The 17,060-nt window shown below is 46.5% G+C and overlaps 3 protein-coding genes across 4 annotated transcripts; 2 read left to right on the top strand and 1 right to left on the bottom strand.

The window, feature by feature from the left end:
• Positions 1 to 1,749: 1,749 nt before the first annotated feature.
• On the top strand, positions 1,750 to 7,503 carry LOC129599062 (uncharacterized). Of its 2 annotated transcripts, XM_055497195.1 has the most exons (2): positions 1,750 to 2,682; positions 4,641 to 7,503. In XM_055497195.1, exons 1-2 carry the CDS (start codon positions 1,809 to 1,811, stop codon positions 7,262 to 7,264), a joined length of 3,498 nt encoding a protein of 1,165 aa, XP_055353170.1. In that variant the 5' UTR covers positions 1,750 to 1,808; the 3' UTR covers positions 7,265 to 7,503. The 2 variants fall into 2 exon arrangements, with proteins under 2 accessions (XP_055353170.1, XP_055353172.1); XM_055497197.1 differs by having other exon boundaries at positions 1,750 to 7,503.
• Positions 7,504 to 11,016: 3,513 nt separating this feature from the next.
• Positions 11,017 to 13,317, bottom strand: LOC129599089 (uncharacterized protein K02A2.6-like). Its single transcript, XM_055497230.1, has 3 exons — positions 13,268 to 13,317; positions 11,730 to 11,994; positions 11,017 to 11,631 (listed from the first exon to the last, which is right to left on the bottom strand). The coding sequence occupies exons 1-3, from the start codon at positions 13,315 to 13,317 to the stop codon at positions 11,017 to 11,019; spliced, it is 930 nt and encodes a 309-aa protein (XP_055353205.1).
• A 402-nt stretch (positions 13,318 to 13,719) lies between these two features.
• Positions 13,720 to 16,739, top strand: LOC129599069 (uncharacterized). The gene is made up of 3 exons (XM_055497206.1): positions 13,720 to 14,558; positions 14,917 to 15,666; positions 16,333 to 16,739. Exons 1-3 carry the CDS (start codon positions 13,941 to 13,943, stop codon positions 16,507 to 16,509), a joined length of 1,545 nt encoding a protein of 514 aa, XP_055353181.1. The 5' UTR covers positions 13,720 to 13,940; the 3' UTR covers positions 16,510 to 16,739.
• The last annotated feature ends 321 nt before the right edge of the window (positions 16,740 to 17,060 follow it).

The following is a 17,060-nucleotide window of genomic DNA, read 5'->3' on the forward strand; positions in this document are numbered from 1 at the left end:
GGTTTTAGTTTGGCTCTGGGCGGCCTCTGGCAATGAGTACCTTGCCGTTTAACCCGCGGATGGATAGAGATTTTGGTTGTTTTTTAGTGTTTATACGAGTATTCTAACTGTAATATAGTTTGCCCGCCCTTGCATTTTTTTTTACTTTGATGGCTATTGCCTACTAAAACATATACTTCAAGTATCCATAAAATGCAGCGCCCCAAGAACCATACTAACTACAGTAAGTTTGTGTTGAAAATTTTCAAATGGGCTGCACATCGTCTTAGATTAGTGGCCACTGGCCAGTATGCCGTATGGAGTTTTGCACAAAACTACATATTATTGGTAACTAGGATTGTCGTATGTTTTCTTTGTTGGTGTTATAAAAGAATGTCACCCATCCCGAGTAGAGTTTCGTGGTATTCGGCAAAGAGAACATTTATACTGAGCGACGCACCAGCTCATGGGTGTACAGCACCGGTAACCTGGTCCAGCGTTGAACATAGTACAGCGTTTTGCCCCGCACCGCCGTGCAGCGCGATCGTGGTAAATTTCCTTTACACATCTCCCGAAGCTCCGGCGGCCCCTCGGACCAGGCTGCCGGCAAGGAGCATTCGCGGACTACGTAATCATTTTCCTTCACGCAGCGGCTAGTTAAGTCCGCCTTCAAGGGCGGGCGCCGCACCTGATCTGCGGGCAGGAATTCCTTGACGACGCCGTGGGAGAGCTGCATCTCCACGATGAACATATTGGCAAAGTAGCAGTCCTTTCCAAGTGACAGAGCCTGTCCGGGGTACCATTTCCACGGATCCTTGGGACTACCTCGCACCAGGACCTGTACGTGGGGATCTACAGATACGTCCAATTCCAGACGACCAAAGGGACTCTGCGAATGGTACATGGCTCCGTAATCGACGCGCTGCGCTTCGCAGCCGAAATCAATGATCATTCCGTTGTCGGCTACGGCGGCCACTTCGCCGTGCTGTAACAAGCCGTCGACAAGGACGTCCACGGTGTACCACGCGTACACCGGCTGCTGTCGTTCGTTCTCTCCGTAAACACGCATGACAACGATGACACCACGAAATTATACTTACAATTCCACTTATATCCGCAATGAAGCGCCAGATGCGCGTATAATCTGTGCGAGACGCTGAGAAATCAATGTTTGCTGCCCAATATTCGAATTGTGCACCTCTCGATAATGAACTAATCAATAGCTGAAACGTACTAATCATCAACCAGACGAACAATTACTGTAACAAAAACCAGCATGAGGAATGTTATTTGGGATGATATTGCCACAGTTTGAATTTTCCATAATATATGTACAATGTACGTTTTTGACGTTGCTTCAGCGCAAATAGAATTAGTGGTTCGGACCGTCTTAAGAAGTCAAAAAAGCTGAGTGCGTGGCAGCTAGCGACAGTCCTGCTTCCGGTGCACTGAGCGCAAATCGCACTCATGCAGTTGTAATCTGCTATTTTACAGGATAAACGCGCTTTGTACTAATTAATAGTACGTAACATTTTACGAATTTATTTACATCACGCCGTTCATTCGAGGCTGTTGCAAAAATGCTTTACAGATACTTAAAATTTTTCCTGTGCAGTGCGTATATTTTTGCTGCATGCCTCATGCTGGACAGCTGCTCCTTTCGACCATCCAGATCGTAATCGGACCAACGCTGTACAGCATCAAACACTTCATCCTCCATTGAGCATGTCGTGGAATTGTCGCAATAAGTATTTTCTTTTGTTATTTAAAACAATGCTGGTGTTTTAATAGTACGATGGTATAATATATGTAATACGTGATCCTGGGAAATGTCGAGAACATCTGCACCAGCCAAATCCCCACGGAATTCTGGTGCCATGTCGGAATCACTGATCGACTTGCTTGGCAAACTGGATGAACGCTTTGGAACTCATACATACGTTCCCACATCTGGCAACAAAAACGTATTCGACCTCATCATCCCCGTTATTCGTAAACTGGTGGCGGAATCTTCGTTGTTGTCGGCACGGGTGACTTCTCTGGAATCGGAAAACAGCAAACTGAAGAAAGAACTCGACGATGAGCGCCAAATACGAGCAGGCGGCGACGCGGACCTACTCAAATCCGATGAAGACCTGAAAGGCCACATTCACCAAATCGATTTAGATCAAAAGCAAGATGTTGGGACCCTCGACGACAAAATTGAAGGATTAAAAGAATCGCATAACGGATTGCTCGAAACAGTAAACGAACTGGTGGCGTGGAAAGAAGCCGCTACCGAAGAACCTGAAATCATCGAAATTACAAATGGCGGCGAACCCGGATACGGCAGACAGAATGCGCAACCAGCCTCTACCAGACGAAGTTATGCAAGCGTGGCCGATCACCGACGTGAATTTTGGAAAGGTGGCCAAGAAATTACTATAGCCAGCCCCTCTCACCGCCGTTTTTATGGAAATGGTATTATGGACACGGAAAATGGGCAAACAGACCACGTGCTAATTATACGACCAACAGATATAGAAGAGGCCGAAAATACCAACGCACCTGCAAAGCCAGACCCACAAACCGTCCGAGCATTTAAATCTGCTCTACAGGAACACATCCCATGTGAAAGCCGGACATTCGCACTAAAAAATGTTAAGCCGGGCTACGGGAAGTCAGTGATCATGACGTTTCCTACTCGAGCGGACTACGACAAAGGTAAGGCCGAAATAACTAAGCGAAGCGAAAGTCTGAAATGCTCTGTGTCTGAGCCTAAGAAGAAGATGCCTCGTTTAATTGTTCGCAAAGTAGATAAGGCCGTAACCAAAACTGAATTTCTGGAAAAATTGATCATTCAAAATTCTTTGGAATACTTTCGGGAAAATTTGAAAATTGTCGTAAAATTGGAGAGCGGAAATGAAAGCATTAACACATGCGCGTTTGTAATTGAAACAAGCAGTGGCGCCGCGGATTATTTGTTGAAAAGGGGAAAGGTTACAATTGATTTTGAACTATGTCCAGTTGAAGAGCATTTCCATGTAATTCAATGCGGCAACTGCTGTCGTTACGGGCACCGAAAGGAGACATGCACTTTCTTAACACAATGCGGTTTTTGTATTGAGTCTCACCGGTTTGAAAACTGTAATTGCAATTGGGAGGATACTCCGAAATGTGTCAACTGCGTCAGTTCAGGAAAACAAACAGAAGAAAACCCACACCACGCGTTTGACCATAAGCGATGTCCTGTTTATCACGATACCAGAGTGAAGGTCAGTAAAATTCTAAAATCCCGTACGTTTCAAAAAAACTAGCTTCGAAAACGAATAACCCGAATACATATTATTTGTATGAAAAGGCGGCAAGTTCTTCTATAAAAAGGGATGCTGGTTACAGTCTTGAAAGAAGTGCGCATGTACAGTCCTGGAAGAGAATTCTCTGTAGGTCAGGTTATTGGGCCTCGCAAATAATCGAGAGCAATGGTATCCGGGTTGATAGCCGGACACTTGAAAACCAAACAGAATATAGCACAACAAAATTTTACGAAATCGAAAAATATACGGTAAGAAGAGCCACGCTGTTAGATAGAGAACGAAATAACTCGTGTGCAAGTCTTATAGATAACTGTAGACAGTGTGCCGTTACTCCACAAGCTGAACTATTTGAGCGTCAATCGGGATCGTTTTGTACTACGGATACTAAAGCTGAATACAGATGGCGTCAATCGGAATTTCAAATTAACGATCGGCTGAGCTTAACGGAGCAGTGCGATATTAACGAAAAATTTGTCGGGCTACCAAATGTGTCAACGGAACGTAATCGTAGTACCGAACGATCTGTCGGGCTACTCAATTGGTCAACGGAAGAGAGCGGTAATATCAGTGGTACACGTGCAACCAGGAACTTGCACACGCGGTTATCGATAGTCTATCTGAACGTTAACGGATTAAAAAGAACGTTCGCTTTGTTCGAAAACGACTTCAGTGAATTCATCAAAAAACACGATGTGGTTGTACTTGTTGAAACACATCTAAAAAACAAACACGAAATAAAGCAAGTATCCGGCTATCAGACGGTGTCCAAAGTGCGAACGAATTTTGCCGGGGGAGGAATCGCAGTGTATGTTAAAAGTGAATTCAAGTCCTGTACTGTCTACGAGCAAGAATCTTATGGTGATATTTTAGCGGTAAAAATAAATGTTTCTGCAAACGAAAACGTTGTCGTGGTCTGTGTTTACTTGCCGCCGCTCAATTCGGTTGTCAACGTTGATGACAATGAAAGTTTTGAAAAACTTACGGAAATAGTTCAGCGCGCAAGGGCTGAAAGTTACGTACTGTTATGCGGTGACTTTAATGCACGTATAGCAAATCTAAAGCCAAAGCTTTGGAAAGCGGATGTAAACCGGGAAAATGAATCAGGAAGTATCGAATACGTCAATTTACAGAACGTGGATACACAGGCTACTCGACCGACAGCTCGAGGTAGAAAACTTGTTGAATTTTGCAGTGTAAACGGTATGACACCGCTTAATGGGTTGCAGTACTTTGAAAAATCATTTCCATCAAAATTTACTTGCATACATTATAACGGTCACTCAGTCGTCGACTATTTGATAGTTTATCAACAGAGCGTGGAAAAGATTTTGGAGTTCGACATCTTAGAAAATCTTGATTTTTCAGATCATTTACCGCTCAGAATATTGTTAAACATGGACATCGCGAGGTCAATCAAAAACACCAAGAAGAAGGAAAGTGATATGCACCCGTTTTTAACGATGAACATTGAAAGTGTATTATGCTTTTTATTCAGTGGTAATAACTTCCAGCACAACAATTATGGCGATATATCCTTGTTTAACAGCGTTGTCGAATATGTGCGGGCGAACATTCGGAAACAGAAAATACCTTTCGATCCCTTTACACCAGAACTCCAGGTATTACAGAACGAAATTCTTGAGCTTAAGAACGTCAAAATACAGTGCTGGAAAATTATGACTGCAAATAACACTGAAGAAACACGTGAGGTTTTTTGGTCGGCCAGGAAGAAGTTCCGAAAAAAAGTTTTGCAATACAACAGCATTTACGAGCGGATATATTGGGAAAAAGTGAAACATTTACAGCGCGAGAACCCAAAAATGTTTTGGAAAATGTTAAGCTTCAGGAAAAATGAAGACAGTTGTACTTCCGTTGTTCCTATCAGCTTGAATGACCTATACGAGTATTTTAAACAAAAGGCTTCCTATGATTCTGCGGTAAGTAAAACACCACATATTAACCTTTCACCTTCGATACCAGTCCTCGATTCTGAAATAACTGTGAACGAAATCCAACGAGTAGTCGCAAAAGTAGCCGCTACAAGCAGCAGCGGCTCATTTCCGTTGTGCACTGAAATTTTCAAAAAAATGTGTAAAAATCAGCAGTTTTTGCAAATCCTAGCAAATACGTTTAATCACGTATTTGAATCTGGCATTATTCCACAAGAATGGTTGAACGGCACACTTACACCGGTACCGAAACCAGGAAAAGCCCACAGTCCAGAAAATTGTCGTCCGGTAGTTGTCGAACCACTGCCCATGCGTTTGCTGTCATCAATCTTGGCGAAGCGAATCGAACTGTGGGCGCACATCGAAGATGACCAGGGTGGGTTTCGAGAAGGCAGGAACACTTTTGACCAAATATACATACTGCACATCATCTGCGAAAAATACGCTTTTCGTAAAAAGCCGATTTTTCTTGCTTTTATCGATTTTTCTAGTGCGTTTGACACAGTTTGTCACCAGAAGTTATGGGAACGTTTGACTGAGTTAGGAATTTCGTTAAAAATGTTAAGATTTTTGAAAAACATGTATGGAGCGGCAAAAAACTGCGTAAAATGGAACAAAGAATCGTCAGGATCTTTCCCGTTAGAAAAGGGTGTTAGGCAGGGCGATCCGTCATCAGGAATGTTGTTCGATCTATACGTTGACCCTTTAACAAAATATGTAAGAGAAGGGCGTGTAACAGATATTGCACTGGGAGATCTCCCTGTGTACCTCCTGAAGTTTGCCGATGATATCGTATTGATAAGCGAAAACGAAGAGGAACTGTTGATTTCGGTAGATCGATTAAGTCAGTTTGCACAAGAACACGAGCTGATAATTAACTACGCCAAATCGTTTTGTATGGTGGCGAAAGGTGCTATTCGAAGACAAATTTCCTGCCACATTGAAATCGATGGTCGAAAATTAGAACAGGTTCCAGAATTTCGGTATCTAGGTTTCGTGTTAAACGAACAATGCGATCTTAAGAAGTCTGCTAAGCATTTAACAGAGCGGGTAAAAATGGGATACAACATGGCAATACAGAAAGTATCAGGGATAAAAACCGGGTTCACATGGAAGACTGCACAAATAATTTTCGAAGCAGTCGTGGGAAGCGTGCTAACCTATGGCTCGGAATTATGCGGAAAAAACAGCGAAATTGACAAAGTGCAGATCAACTTTGCCAAGCGAATTTTCAGTCTCAGAAGCACTACGAACACCGATGCAATTTTGTACCTTTTGAATCTGCTACCACTCAGTCTCAGACAAGTACGTCAGCAGATGCGGTTTTTCGAAAAGCTCAGTCGCGCAAACTCAGGGACGTTTCTACGAGCGGCTTTTGAGGAAAGCATTTTGGTTGGCAAAAGCAGAAAGAGATGCTGGATAAAAAATGCGCTTAGGGAATTACCGGAAGAAATCGAAATTAACCTAACAAACACGGTCCAAGATATTCGTAATCAGCTGGCACAGCTGAATTCAGTTGACATAATGACGAGACTCGAGAAAACATTCCGGGCGAATCTATTTAAGTCGGTACAGGATAATGCTGCCAGGAGCAGCAGGTTGCATTTTTTATTTCAGTGTCTACCGGTAAGCGGAGAAGTGGACTTGTTGAAAACGATGCCTGTGATAATAAGCGGAAACTGGGTAAAAATGTTGACTTCCGGTCACTATCTGGCTGTGGAAACAGGAAGATGGAACGGTTTGTCACGAGAGGAGCGGATATGTAACTTCTGTGAGGTCGTGGAAGACGAGTATCATGCACTGAATGAATGTCCGGGATACTTTCCACACAGGGAGAAACTAAAAGAGCGACTAGCTTTCCATGACCTTTCAATACCGGATGGCGAGCTAGTGGAAACAATGCAGAACTTACTACGAAAAAAGGACACGCCGACGGAGCACGATAAAACGCTGTTCTTTTGTTTAAGCAATTTTTTTAACCAGATCTTGAAAGATAGCCGCAAAGTATTTTGCGGCGAATTGTTACTGCTGCCTGTGTAAAGCTTTCTGCAACTAAAATGCAGTTGAATCCATAAACTCACCTTCCTTTTGTTTTACGTACATCATGTTTTACATCGCCTTTTGTTTTACGTTTTACATTGTTAACTTGTTATGTTTGATACTATTTTCTTGACATCATCGATGTTTGTTCTGCAAAAGCTATAATTTTACACCTAATCATACGGCACAACGCATGGTGTGCCCCTGCCAGAAGAAATCTGGGGGAATAAAGTTGTCTTGTCTTGTCTTGCACGCACTCGCTCACTATACTGTCGGTCTAGCCCCGCCTCTGGCTTTACGTCTCGGATGGTCACCGTTTGTATCGCTCGTGTTGGATTGTGCTAGTAAAAACGCGTACCAATAGAATTCACAAATTACTGCATTAGTAGTACAAAATGAAATAAAAAACTTTTTTTTTCTTTTTAGAGTAACCTTCTTTTATTGATTTAGTTAGCAGGAAGAAGTATAAACATCACATTCCGAAACATTACAAAACAAAATAAACAGCATTAAGACCGTCCGAACGTGGAACAGTCGACGTTATCGACAGCGCATTTCCTCTCTGTATTTCAATGCTAAGACGCTGTAGCAAAAACTCGTAAGAGCGTGCTTCTCCACTAGCATCCTTTAACCGCCTCCCCAGTTCGCGTAAGAACTTCAGACAGGCTGGGCCGGTGACACCGGAAGTCTCAAAAGCTAAAGGTTCAAAGTCGTACTCATTGGCTAGGTAGTCGTACTTCCGGCGCTTTTCTTCTTCCGCTTTCCTTGCTGCTTCTCCGGCTTTGCTACTGCTACTGATGACATTAGATAAGGCAAACGAGTCCATGCGTGTGACATCCCAAGCAAGCCGTCGTCCGTTTCTCCAAGGCAGCTGTGATACACCATCCGGCCGCCGTTCATCGACGTCACTGGTCCCTCGCGGTTCAAGTACAGCCGGTATATTGGCGGTGACTAAGCTTCTTCGGATCACTTCATTCAAGGCCGAATGCCGTATGAAACGGCCTGCGCTCTTTTTACATGACAGTCCATGATGACCATATTTGTCCACGGGTAAGCGACAGTCAGTGCACAGATGAGGACTGCAGAGGGGCGCACCGATCCGTAGTCCGACCGCTACACGGAAGCTCTCATCCGACATCAATGTTCCAAGAGAAGGCGTAGGTAGAGCGTTCAGCCATTTCCCCGATTCCGGTTGAGCAACTGCAAGCAAACGCGCACGGTGGGTTATGTCATTCGCAAACGTGTTCATGATAACTTCGCAAGTTTTCTTCACTAAAGCGGCGTCCCACACTTTTTGTAATCGCCGAAGCTTTTCTGGTGGTAGCTCAGCACCCGATGCTGATTGCCACAACTGGTGCACCAAGTCACGACTCTCCGATCCAGAGGTAATGTCGGAAACCAGAGACGATGTGGCATAAACCGAAGCCAAATAGGCTGGAGTTGCTAGTTCTGCCACACGTCTGATTCCCAAACCACCACATGAAACGGGGAGCTATGCTTGGGCCCAAGTGACACCGTCAATCTGAACGTTTGCTACCGACTCTAAGGCTAATCTGGCAACGCTGTCAATTTTGTCCAGCTCATCACCGCATAGCCAAGTTGGTCATGCTCGAAGTAAATAATTCATCTTGGGAACACAAATGCAGGTTCGCAGAAGGAAGTAGGCCTGGTGTGCAGGCAATATACTTAGCTTCGAGGAAAGTCTCTCCGGGTCCTGTGTCTTCTTAAGAATTGCGTCCGGGATTCCAGCCTGCAAAAGAGGAGCACCGAGCAGTGACAGTTCACTTTCGTCAGGCTGCAAAAATTCGGGGTGACACTTGCTAAATGTCTGTCGTACAATTTCGCGTTCTTTTAATGTTCCCCCAAATACAAAAAAAAATAAGTTCCCCCAAATACAATAAAAAACCAACACATACACATGATAAAATGTCATAAGAGGTACAGCAGCGTGCAACCCTGTGGACAAATTGTGCTTATAAAGCAACAGGTTACAGTAATCGATTTTAGCGCGAAGTTGACGCTCGAATGTTTGCCACTGCACTACGTTGACTATATACGAATGCTCTATTATTTTGTCGACAGGCAGAGTACTGGTTATATACACCTTACACCACAGGATGGAAACAAAAGACCGGATAAACAGAAACTGCCAGTGCTCATACGGAGCCCTTAGACACGGTGTCGTGGCCAGTGTGCCGCACTCTTTAGAAGGGCGTACATCGCCACCGCGGCTAGCTTGGTCAACTTCGTCACATCCAGTTGGCGCAGTTCTTTCTCCTTCCACTGGCAACCGCGATAGTGCGTCGATAACCGCGGATCCACGCTTTGGTAGTAATACAGACCCTGTAAACATCAGCTCAGTAGTCGTTCTGCGTTTAATGACTGGTGGACAAAATTGATGTGCACGAGCCGCATGTGACATCCAGCAATGGTGGACAACAGACTGGGATGTTAAAAGTAAAATATTGCTGCATAACTAGCATAGAAGGTCGTAACCGCCCTTAGGGCAAGCGGGCGGCGTTGTTAAGCTTTTAATGTAGAAAGTAGGTGTCACGGCGTAATAATAAACAGGAATATTTATTAGCACTCGCTTGGTCGCAGGAGCATTGTCCCGTGGAATGGACCGGCGAAATCCATGTGGAGCCGTTTCCATGGCGCAACGGGGACTTCCCACTGCGACAGTGGCACTTTGGCCGTTTCCTTCGCTCGCTCGGAACAGATGCGACACTCTTTCGAGATGCGCTCAATGTCCGCATCCATGTGTGGCCACCAGCAGTATCCCCGGGCCTCACCCTTCATCTTCCCCGCGCCCATGTGGGCGGCATGCAGGTAGTCGAGTATTTCCTGTCGGTGTTTCGCTGGTATGACTGTCCGGGAGCCCCAGCAGATGCAGTCATTTACCACCACCAGGTCGTGTTCGAGTCGTTTGTACGGACGCAGGTGTTCTTCGACAGAGGCAGGCCAACCAGTCATGACGTACTCGAACACTCTGGACAGTTCCGGGTCGCGGGCGGTCTCTAGTGCAATGGCTTCGACTGCCACGGGGAAACGGGACACGTTATCTAGGTGGATTGCGTTCACCACGCTGTCCATCCCCAGCCCGTAGAGTCCGTCCAGCTCCGTCGAATGCAGCGGTAGGCGGCTGAGGCCGTCCGCCTGGCCGAAGTCCTCCGTCCGGCGGTACTCGATGCTGAAGGAGTACCCCATCATCATGAGCGCCCATCGCTGCAAACGGTTTGCTGTCACCACTGGAACTCCCTTCTTGGTACCGAAAACGCTCAGAAGCGGCTTGTGGTCAGTACACAGAGTAAACTCGCGCCCGGCGATGTACTGATGGAACTTCCGGCAGCCAAAGACGAGTGCCAGGGCTTCCTTTTCTATCTGTCCGTAGTTCTTCTCGGCCGTTGTCAGGGTCTTGGACGCATGGGCAATCGGGCGTTCCGTTCCGTCTGGGAAACGGTGGCATATCACGGCACCGACGCCATACTGGGACGCGTCCGCCGCAAGGACCAATGGCATCCGCGGGTCAGAGTGGACCAGGAAGGTTGCGCGGACAATTTGGTCCTTCAGGGACAGGAACTGGGACTCGCAGTCCTTGGACCAAGACCAGGGAACTCCGGTCTTCAGGAGGGCATGGAACGGGGCACACTTCCCGGAAAGGTCGCGGACGAACTTCCCGTAGTGGTTAACCAAACCCAAAAACGCGCGGAGCTCACTGATGTTGCTGGGACGGGCCATTTCTCGGAGAGCCTTCACTCGATCCTGGGAGATGTGGCGACCTTGGTGGTCCACCACGAACCCCAGATACTGTGACACTTGCTCCGTTTGAGCGTGAACCCGTGCTCCTCCAAACGCTGAAGGACCTTCTCCAGGTTCCTCAGGTGCTCCTCTTCGGTCGCCCCGGTGACAATGATGTCATCGAGATAGATGGCCACGCCCTCGCAGCCTTGGAGGACGCTTGCCATTATCTGTTGAAAGATGCTGGGGCCGCACGCCACGCCAAAAGGAAGGCTGTTGTATCGGAACAACCCCTTGTGGGTATTGATTACCACCAGTTTGTTACTGTCGTCGTCCAGCTCGACTTGGGCGTACGCCTCCGCCAGGTCAAGGGTGGTGAATTTCCGACCGCCATTGAGCTTGGCAAAGAGCTCATCCGGTGTCGGCAGCGGATACTGCTGGACATCGAGGGCGTCATTCAGGCCCGTGCTAAGGTCGGCACAGGTGCGGATGTCCCCATCCCGCTTCTGCGCGGTCACCACCGGAGCTGCCCAGTCCGCCCGCTCGACCGGAGTCAGGATCCCTTTCTCCACGAGGCGGTCCAGGTCGCGCTCCAGGGCTTCCCGGAATGCAAACGGTACTGGCCGCGCCTTTCGAAACACCGGCACGGCTCCGGGTTTCAAGTGCAGGTGTGCTTTGTAGTGACGGCAATGGCCTAACTCTTCGCGGAACACAGCGCTGTGTTTGCCAGCAGCTCCTCCACTGTGATTCCGGAGACGGCCGACACGGAGGCTGACTGGAGATCTCGTAGGCTCAATCGGCTCAGGTCGAGGGCCCGGATCCAGTCTCTTCCCAGCACATTGCCGCCACTGGCCACAACGATAACGGGTAGCGCCTTGCTGTTCCGACCGTGCGTGACGTCTACTGTCACGGTCCCAATGACCTTCAGGGCGTGGCCCGTGAAGCTTCGCAGGAGGGACGTGTATGGCGACAGCTTCGGTGATCCCAGCGACCTCCACGTGTCAGCAGTCACAATAGCGTGACACTAGAGCCTGTATCCAGGACAGGTGACACAGGAACGCCGTTAAGCTTGAGCGGCACATGGATGGATCGCCCGGCAGCTGCTTCGACAGACAGCACATCCAGCTCCTCCTCCACGAGAAAAGTTTCGCGTCCACCTCGTCTGAGGTGGACGCGAATGGTTGGCCGAAGTGTTACAGGCTGAGAAAATCACATGGTGTCCTAAACGGCTTGGAAGGAGGGCAGTGAATGAGCTGACTACCGCGAAAGATGACCTTCTAGTTACAGTAGAAGACGTGATACTGATTCGTTCTAGGCTGGCTGATTTACCTAACCGTCCTATTATAGGCTGGAAAGCCTGATGTACTTAACTCGATGCCAGAAAAAATTGCTGTACTATTATCCGAATAAAACTGCATTACTAATTTTAAGAAAACAAATTCTGTTATATATATGTATATATGTATACTTATATATGGTCTGTTATTTTTACGGTCATAGCAACTGTAAAAAATGATAACATAAATTTTTGGAATATGTGAGTTATATTCCTTTCACATAATATTATTAAAACTTTTAATTCAAAAAAGGGTGCCTATAATAAACGGGGTGTGAAAAGGGGTGCCTATAATAAACGGGGGTTTTAGGGGGTGCCTATAACGGTTTCCTTAAAAATATCGTACGAAGTTACCTTAAAAAATTTTTAAAACAAGTGAACTTGCATTTCCTGAACCCTAAAATTCGAGACTTAACTGGAGAAGCGCGCTCAGCTGGTTTTTTCAAGCAGCTTTTTTAGTTTAGCTGTTGTTAAAGCTAGGAAATCCTACGGCTATTTTGAGTTACCATTCAACACCAGAACGAAGACAAGGACTTCCAACTTCGGGTGTTTTTCTAATGTTAAAATTTTATATTAAAAAGAAGTTTCCCAGTGCTTGTAGCTAGTATTACATTATGTTGGGTCAACTTGGGTGAGAACTATCAAAACAATTATTTTATAACAACTTCGGCTAGCTGTAAAAAGAAATTGTCATTAATAAATATTCAATAAATAACTAAATATTCAATATTAAATATTCAATTACTGTTTTAAAGGAAATACTACGGCTGATTCGATTGCGTTTTTAAACCAGCTTTTTATGCAAAAATTTTGGATATGGATATAAATTTTGGATATGGATATAAATTTTGTGAGTGTACCAGCACTTGTAATGGCTGTTAAATACATGATTATTTGCTATTGCCAATAAAAGATATTGGGAGCCGTACCAATTCACTTGGAGGAAGCGCCGGTTGGGGCGCTGATTTGCGCTGAACATAGTGCAGCGTTCCGCTCTTCACCGTGAACCGTAAATGCTTCCAGACCAAGTTCCAGTTTATCTTACAGATATCGTCCAGCATAGCCGACCCGTCGGACCATGTCGTCGGCCAGGGACAACCACGGGTAACAAAGTCTCTGTTGCTCACGCGGCGGCTTGCCAAGTCGGCGGCTGAGGGCGGTCGGCGTACTTGCTCCCCAGGCAACATAATATGTTTAAACTTTAACATATTAAGAGTGCCGAAGACATGAAACTAAGTGAAAGCGAGAGGGGCAGCTGCATAAAACCTAAGAAAGACTGCTGACGCTGCCGCCGAGGAACGACAGCTACGTTTGGGAAGCTTTGCTGTCTATTAAAGCTGAAGAAACGTTACTGTAATTTTTCAATGTTTTAAATTTAAACTTCTAGCTTTTTCTTCACATCTCTTTAACGTTTGGCTGTGATTTCATTCAAAAATTTGATCATACCACTATAATTTCTGTCAGTACAGTTATTTCTGTTTCAGAATGCAAAAGAAGTAGATTATTTTGTCGGTGGAAGCGCTTGGAAATCTCCGTTGCACCGTAATTTCATCGCGAAGAGCTCCGGAGTTGCGAACATCTGGCACGTACGACGTTGTGGCCATGCTAGTTTACGAGGAAAACGAACAGTCTCTGTCCATGTACGCCTGGAACGCTGTGGAGGTCCTAGTTGACGGTCTCCTGCAGTTAGGAAGAGTCGTCAACGTGGTGGAGAACGGCCTGATCATTGATTTCGGCTGCACCTCACAGCGTTCACACTTCGTCGAATACGGCCGCGTGTTCTACTCGTGTAGAACGTCCGATCCTTTGGACCCATACCTAGAGCCTAAAGTGCAGATTTTGCTGCGGGCGGGACCCCTCTGCCCCTGGGTATGGTACCCCGGAAAGGCAGTATCTCTGGGGGACGAAAGTTATTACGCTGCAGTTTATATCGTGGAGGTGCAGCTGCCCCATGGCGTCGTCAAGGAGCTGCTGCCCATGAACCAGGTGCGCCGCTCGCTCTCGGACGCCGACTTGGCCTGTCGCCGCGTGCAGCCCAGAGACCTGGTTATCCGCGGCTGCCCATTGCCGACGGCCTGGTCTGGCGCATCGCGGGTGCTCCGTGAGGTGTTCCCGTCCAAGATTCCTCCAGCGCGGAGAGTGTGGTGCACGCAGATGCTCAGCCAAACTCTGCTATACTTGCAGCATCGTTTGGACCGAGAACTGGAACCTTATGAACTGGTGTGTATAAATCATAGTGAATTTTTTTCGTCCGTAGCGTAATCCATATTATGAGAATCTACATAACGATATGGGTACTGTCAGAGATCCGAGGTAGTGCTACCTATACCCTATAAATATTAAAGTGAGTGGAAATATGGGCTGTCCGGCCTAGTATCCCTAAATAGCTTTTATTCATAAATGGGAATAAGTAGAAAAACATAAAAAAGGATTTTCCAGCAGAAATCCAATAACAGGGGCATTTACACGCCGTACAGTATTCAACACTTAGGGGTTGTCCCCAAAAATTTTTATTTTATTGGTACTCGTGCAATCGGTGGTCCCTGAACAAATTCAGTTGTAACTGTATATGTTGCAGGAAGAGCTGTACCAGCGACTGAAGAAAAAATATAACAGCAAAAAAATCTCGCGGCACCTGCCTCTTGCAAGATCGCTTGAGGTTACAGGTCAGGGGAAGAAACGCAAGCCCCGTGGCAGTTGTGACGCAGTATTCCAGTCCTTCCCCAGTGAGCTGTTAGTGGAAGTCTTCCGGTTGCTGGACAGCATTCACCGCACACGCTACCGGCGTGTTTGCGCTCTGTGGAACGCGATTCTCACCACGGACGCCTACTTCCCCGATGTGCGTGTCTCCTGTCGCCGAGAAGATTGTCCGTCGTCCTGCATGGCGCCCTTATTCTGGGCGCTGTCGTGCCTCCTCCACTGCGTCAACACTCGCACGAAGAAGGTTATTGTGATGCATATGAACATGAGCGAGTGCGATGATGCGGACACCCTGGTCCGCTACGTCCTCGGCCGCAATTGTCGCGTCGGGACGCTGGTGTTCTACGAGTGTTGGTTACATTACGAAGGCTGGGATATGTCGGATACCATAAGCGGTCTGCGGCGGATAAGTGGCATGGCGGAGCGGGTGGTGTGGTTGCGGTGTCGCGTTGCCGAGGAGCTTTTGACAGCCGTCGTCCCGCAGGACTCAATTACTTGCCAACCCAATGAGCAGGTGGAAGTGCATCTGTGGGATATGTTTGAGAGGAATCTCGTTGTGGAGAAGCCGATCGATCTGACGCGTTTGTCGGCGGTGATTAAGGATAAGCGGTTCCACCAGCTGAGACAGGTATGCGGATAGCGGAGCTTCTGCTCTTTTCTGCCGGGCGGAGAGATCAGTATGATAGGAATAATTACCGTAAATAATCTATCCTACCGACCTACTCAACGACAAAGTATGAGCTAATATCTCAAGGTGGCATAGCTAAGTCTACGAATCTACGCGAAGCGAGAACTTCGTCTCCGACGATAGTTTAATTTATTTCTCCAAAACTGCCAAATTCAGAATCAGAGAACTGACGATGCCCAAAGTACTGCCACACTCGGACTTGCAAAGACACAGCGCATCCGTGTAGAAACAATCCAAAGTAAATCCGAACACAAACGAGAAAGACCGAGAATGTACAAGCAGTAATAGAAAGTACGATAAAGCCGTCACTTTACGTAAGTATCGGCGCTAGTTCTTCCGTCATGCCGAGGGGTGGCGGCTGAAGAGCGGTTCTTTTACGTTGCCCCTGATCCCATTCCTGTTCTTTCGTTTGGTTTTTTTTATGAAAATTTTTTAAATTTGTTTTTTTTTAATTCATGAGCGAAGTTTTTATTATGACAACTGATCATTTCTGATATTTTTTTCTCAGGAAAGTTTAACACCAGTTGACAGTATGATCATATGAAAACGTATACTTGCAGTGACCGAAATATGAGAAAATCCGAAATAACTATTTGTGATTTATAGATTCTCTGCGATTACCAGAGCGTGGATCCGCGCTTTTCAACGCACTATCGCGGCCGTCAGTGGACCCCCTCCGACCTGGCCGATCTTGATGTCAGCAGGCTGACACCTGTGACTGTAGCGGCGCTGTACAATATTATACAAGGAGCGCACTGGCTGTCGCAGTCCGGTCGTTTATAACCGGGTTGTTCCTTTGAGAGTTCAAATCCTGTATTAGACATGACATCTCCGAGACGTAACTTTTAAAGAAATCGCCTTATAAAAAGAAAATGGCTGCGCAGTCATGTTGTTATCGGTTGGGACTGGATTGAATTTTAACATTGCATAATCGTTGTTCGATATATTCGTACGAGTACTTTCCTGTTCGGACTGATGACGCAACGCAGAAGCGCCCGTTACGCACTATTCTCATTACCTTAGTTAAATTGTCTTTGAAATCTGTAACTAAATCAGGAAAGCTGATAAAATTCTGAAATTTATATAGCCTGGTTTTTTTCTGTCAGAGCAGTTAGGCTCTGCACTCAGGACGGCCGCCACATCCGCCGGCTACCTGGTTATCTCAAGCTCAAGCACAAATATCTTGATCTCAGCCAACAACGGCGAGGTCACAGAGGCTGTGCTACGTGGATCACACTCGGTAGCCAGCGGTTCGATTCCGCTCCGCTGCCATTTTTCAGAATTTTCTCAACAGGAAATTCTTTCGGACTTCATCTGGCCGCCCTCCCTTCGCT

This window comes from Paramacrobiotus metropolitanus, unplaced genomic scaffold (genome assembly GCF_019649055.1).
Source record: "Paramacrobiotus metropolitanus isolate TYO unplaced genomic scaffold, Prichtersi_v1.0 Parri_scaffold0000137, whole genome shotgun sequence".
Lineage (NCBI taxonomy): Eukaryota > Metazoa > Tardigrada > Eutardigrada > Parachela > Macrobiotidae > Paramacrobiotus > Paramacrobiotus metropolitanus.

Bases quoted from the DNA above. Each gene is read 5' to 3' on its own strand.
- LOC129599089 (XM_055497230.1), bottom strand. From the start codon at position 13,317: ATGTTCAGCGCAAATCAGCGCCCCAACCGGCGCTTCCTCCAAGTGAAT. The intron at 11,995-13,267 runs GTACGGCTCCCA...TGACACGTGGAG, and splicing joins CGCTTCCTCCAAGTGAATTG to GTCGCTGGGATCACCGAAGC. The intron at 11,632-11,729 runs GCAAACACAGCG...GTGTTTCGAAAG, and splicing joins TCACAGTGGAGGAGCTGCTG to GCGCGGCCAGTACCGTTTGC.
- LOC129599062 (XM_055497195.1), top strand. From the start codon at position 1,809: ATGTCGAGAACATCTGCACCAGCCAAATCCCCACGGAATTCTGGTGCC. The intron at 2,683-4,640 runs GTAAGGCCGAAA...TTGATTTTTCAG, and splicing joins TCGAGCGGACTACGACAAAG to ATCATTTACCGCTCAGAATA.
- LOC129599069 (XM_055497206.1), top strand. From the start codon at position 13,941: ATGCTAGTTTACGAGGAAAACGAACAGTCTCTGTCCATGTACGCCTGG. The intron at 14,559-14,916 runs GTGTGTATAAAT...TATATGTTGCAG, and splicing joins AACTGGAACCTTATGAACTG to GAAGAGCTGTACCAGCGACT. The intron at 15,667-16,332 runs GTATGCGGATAG...TGTGATTTATAG, and splicing joins GGTTCCACCAGCTGAGACAG to ATTCTCTGCGATTACCAGAG.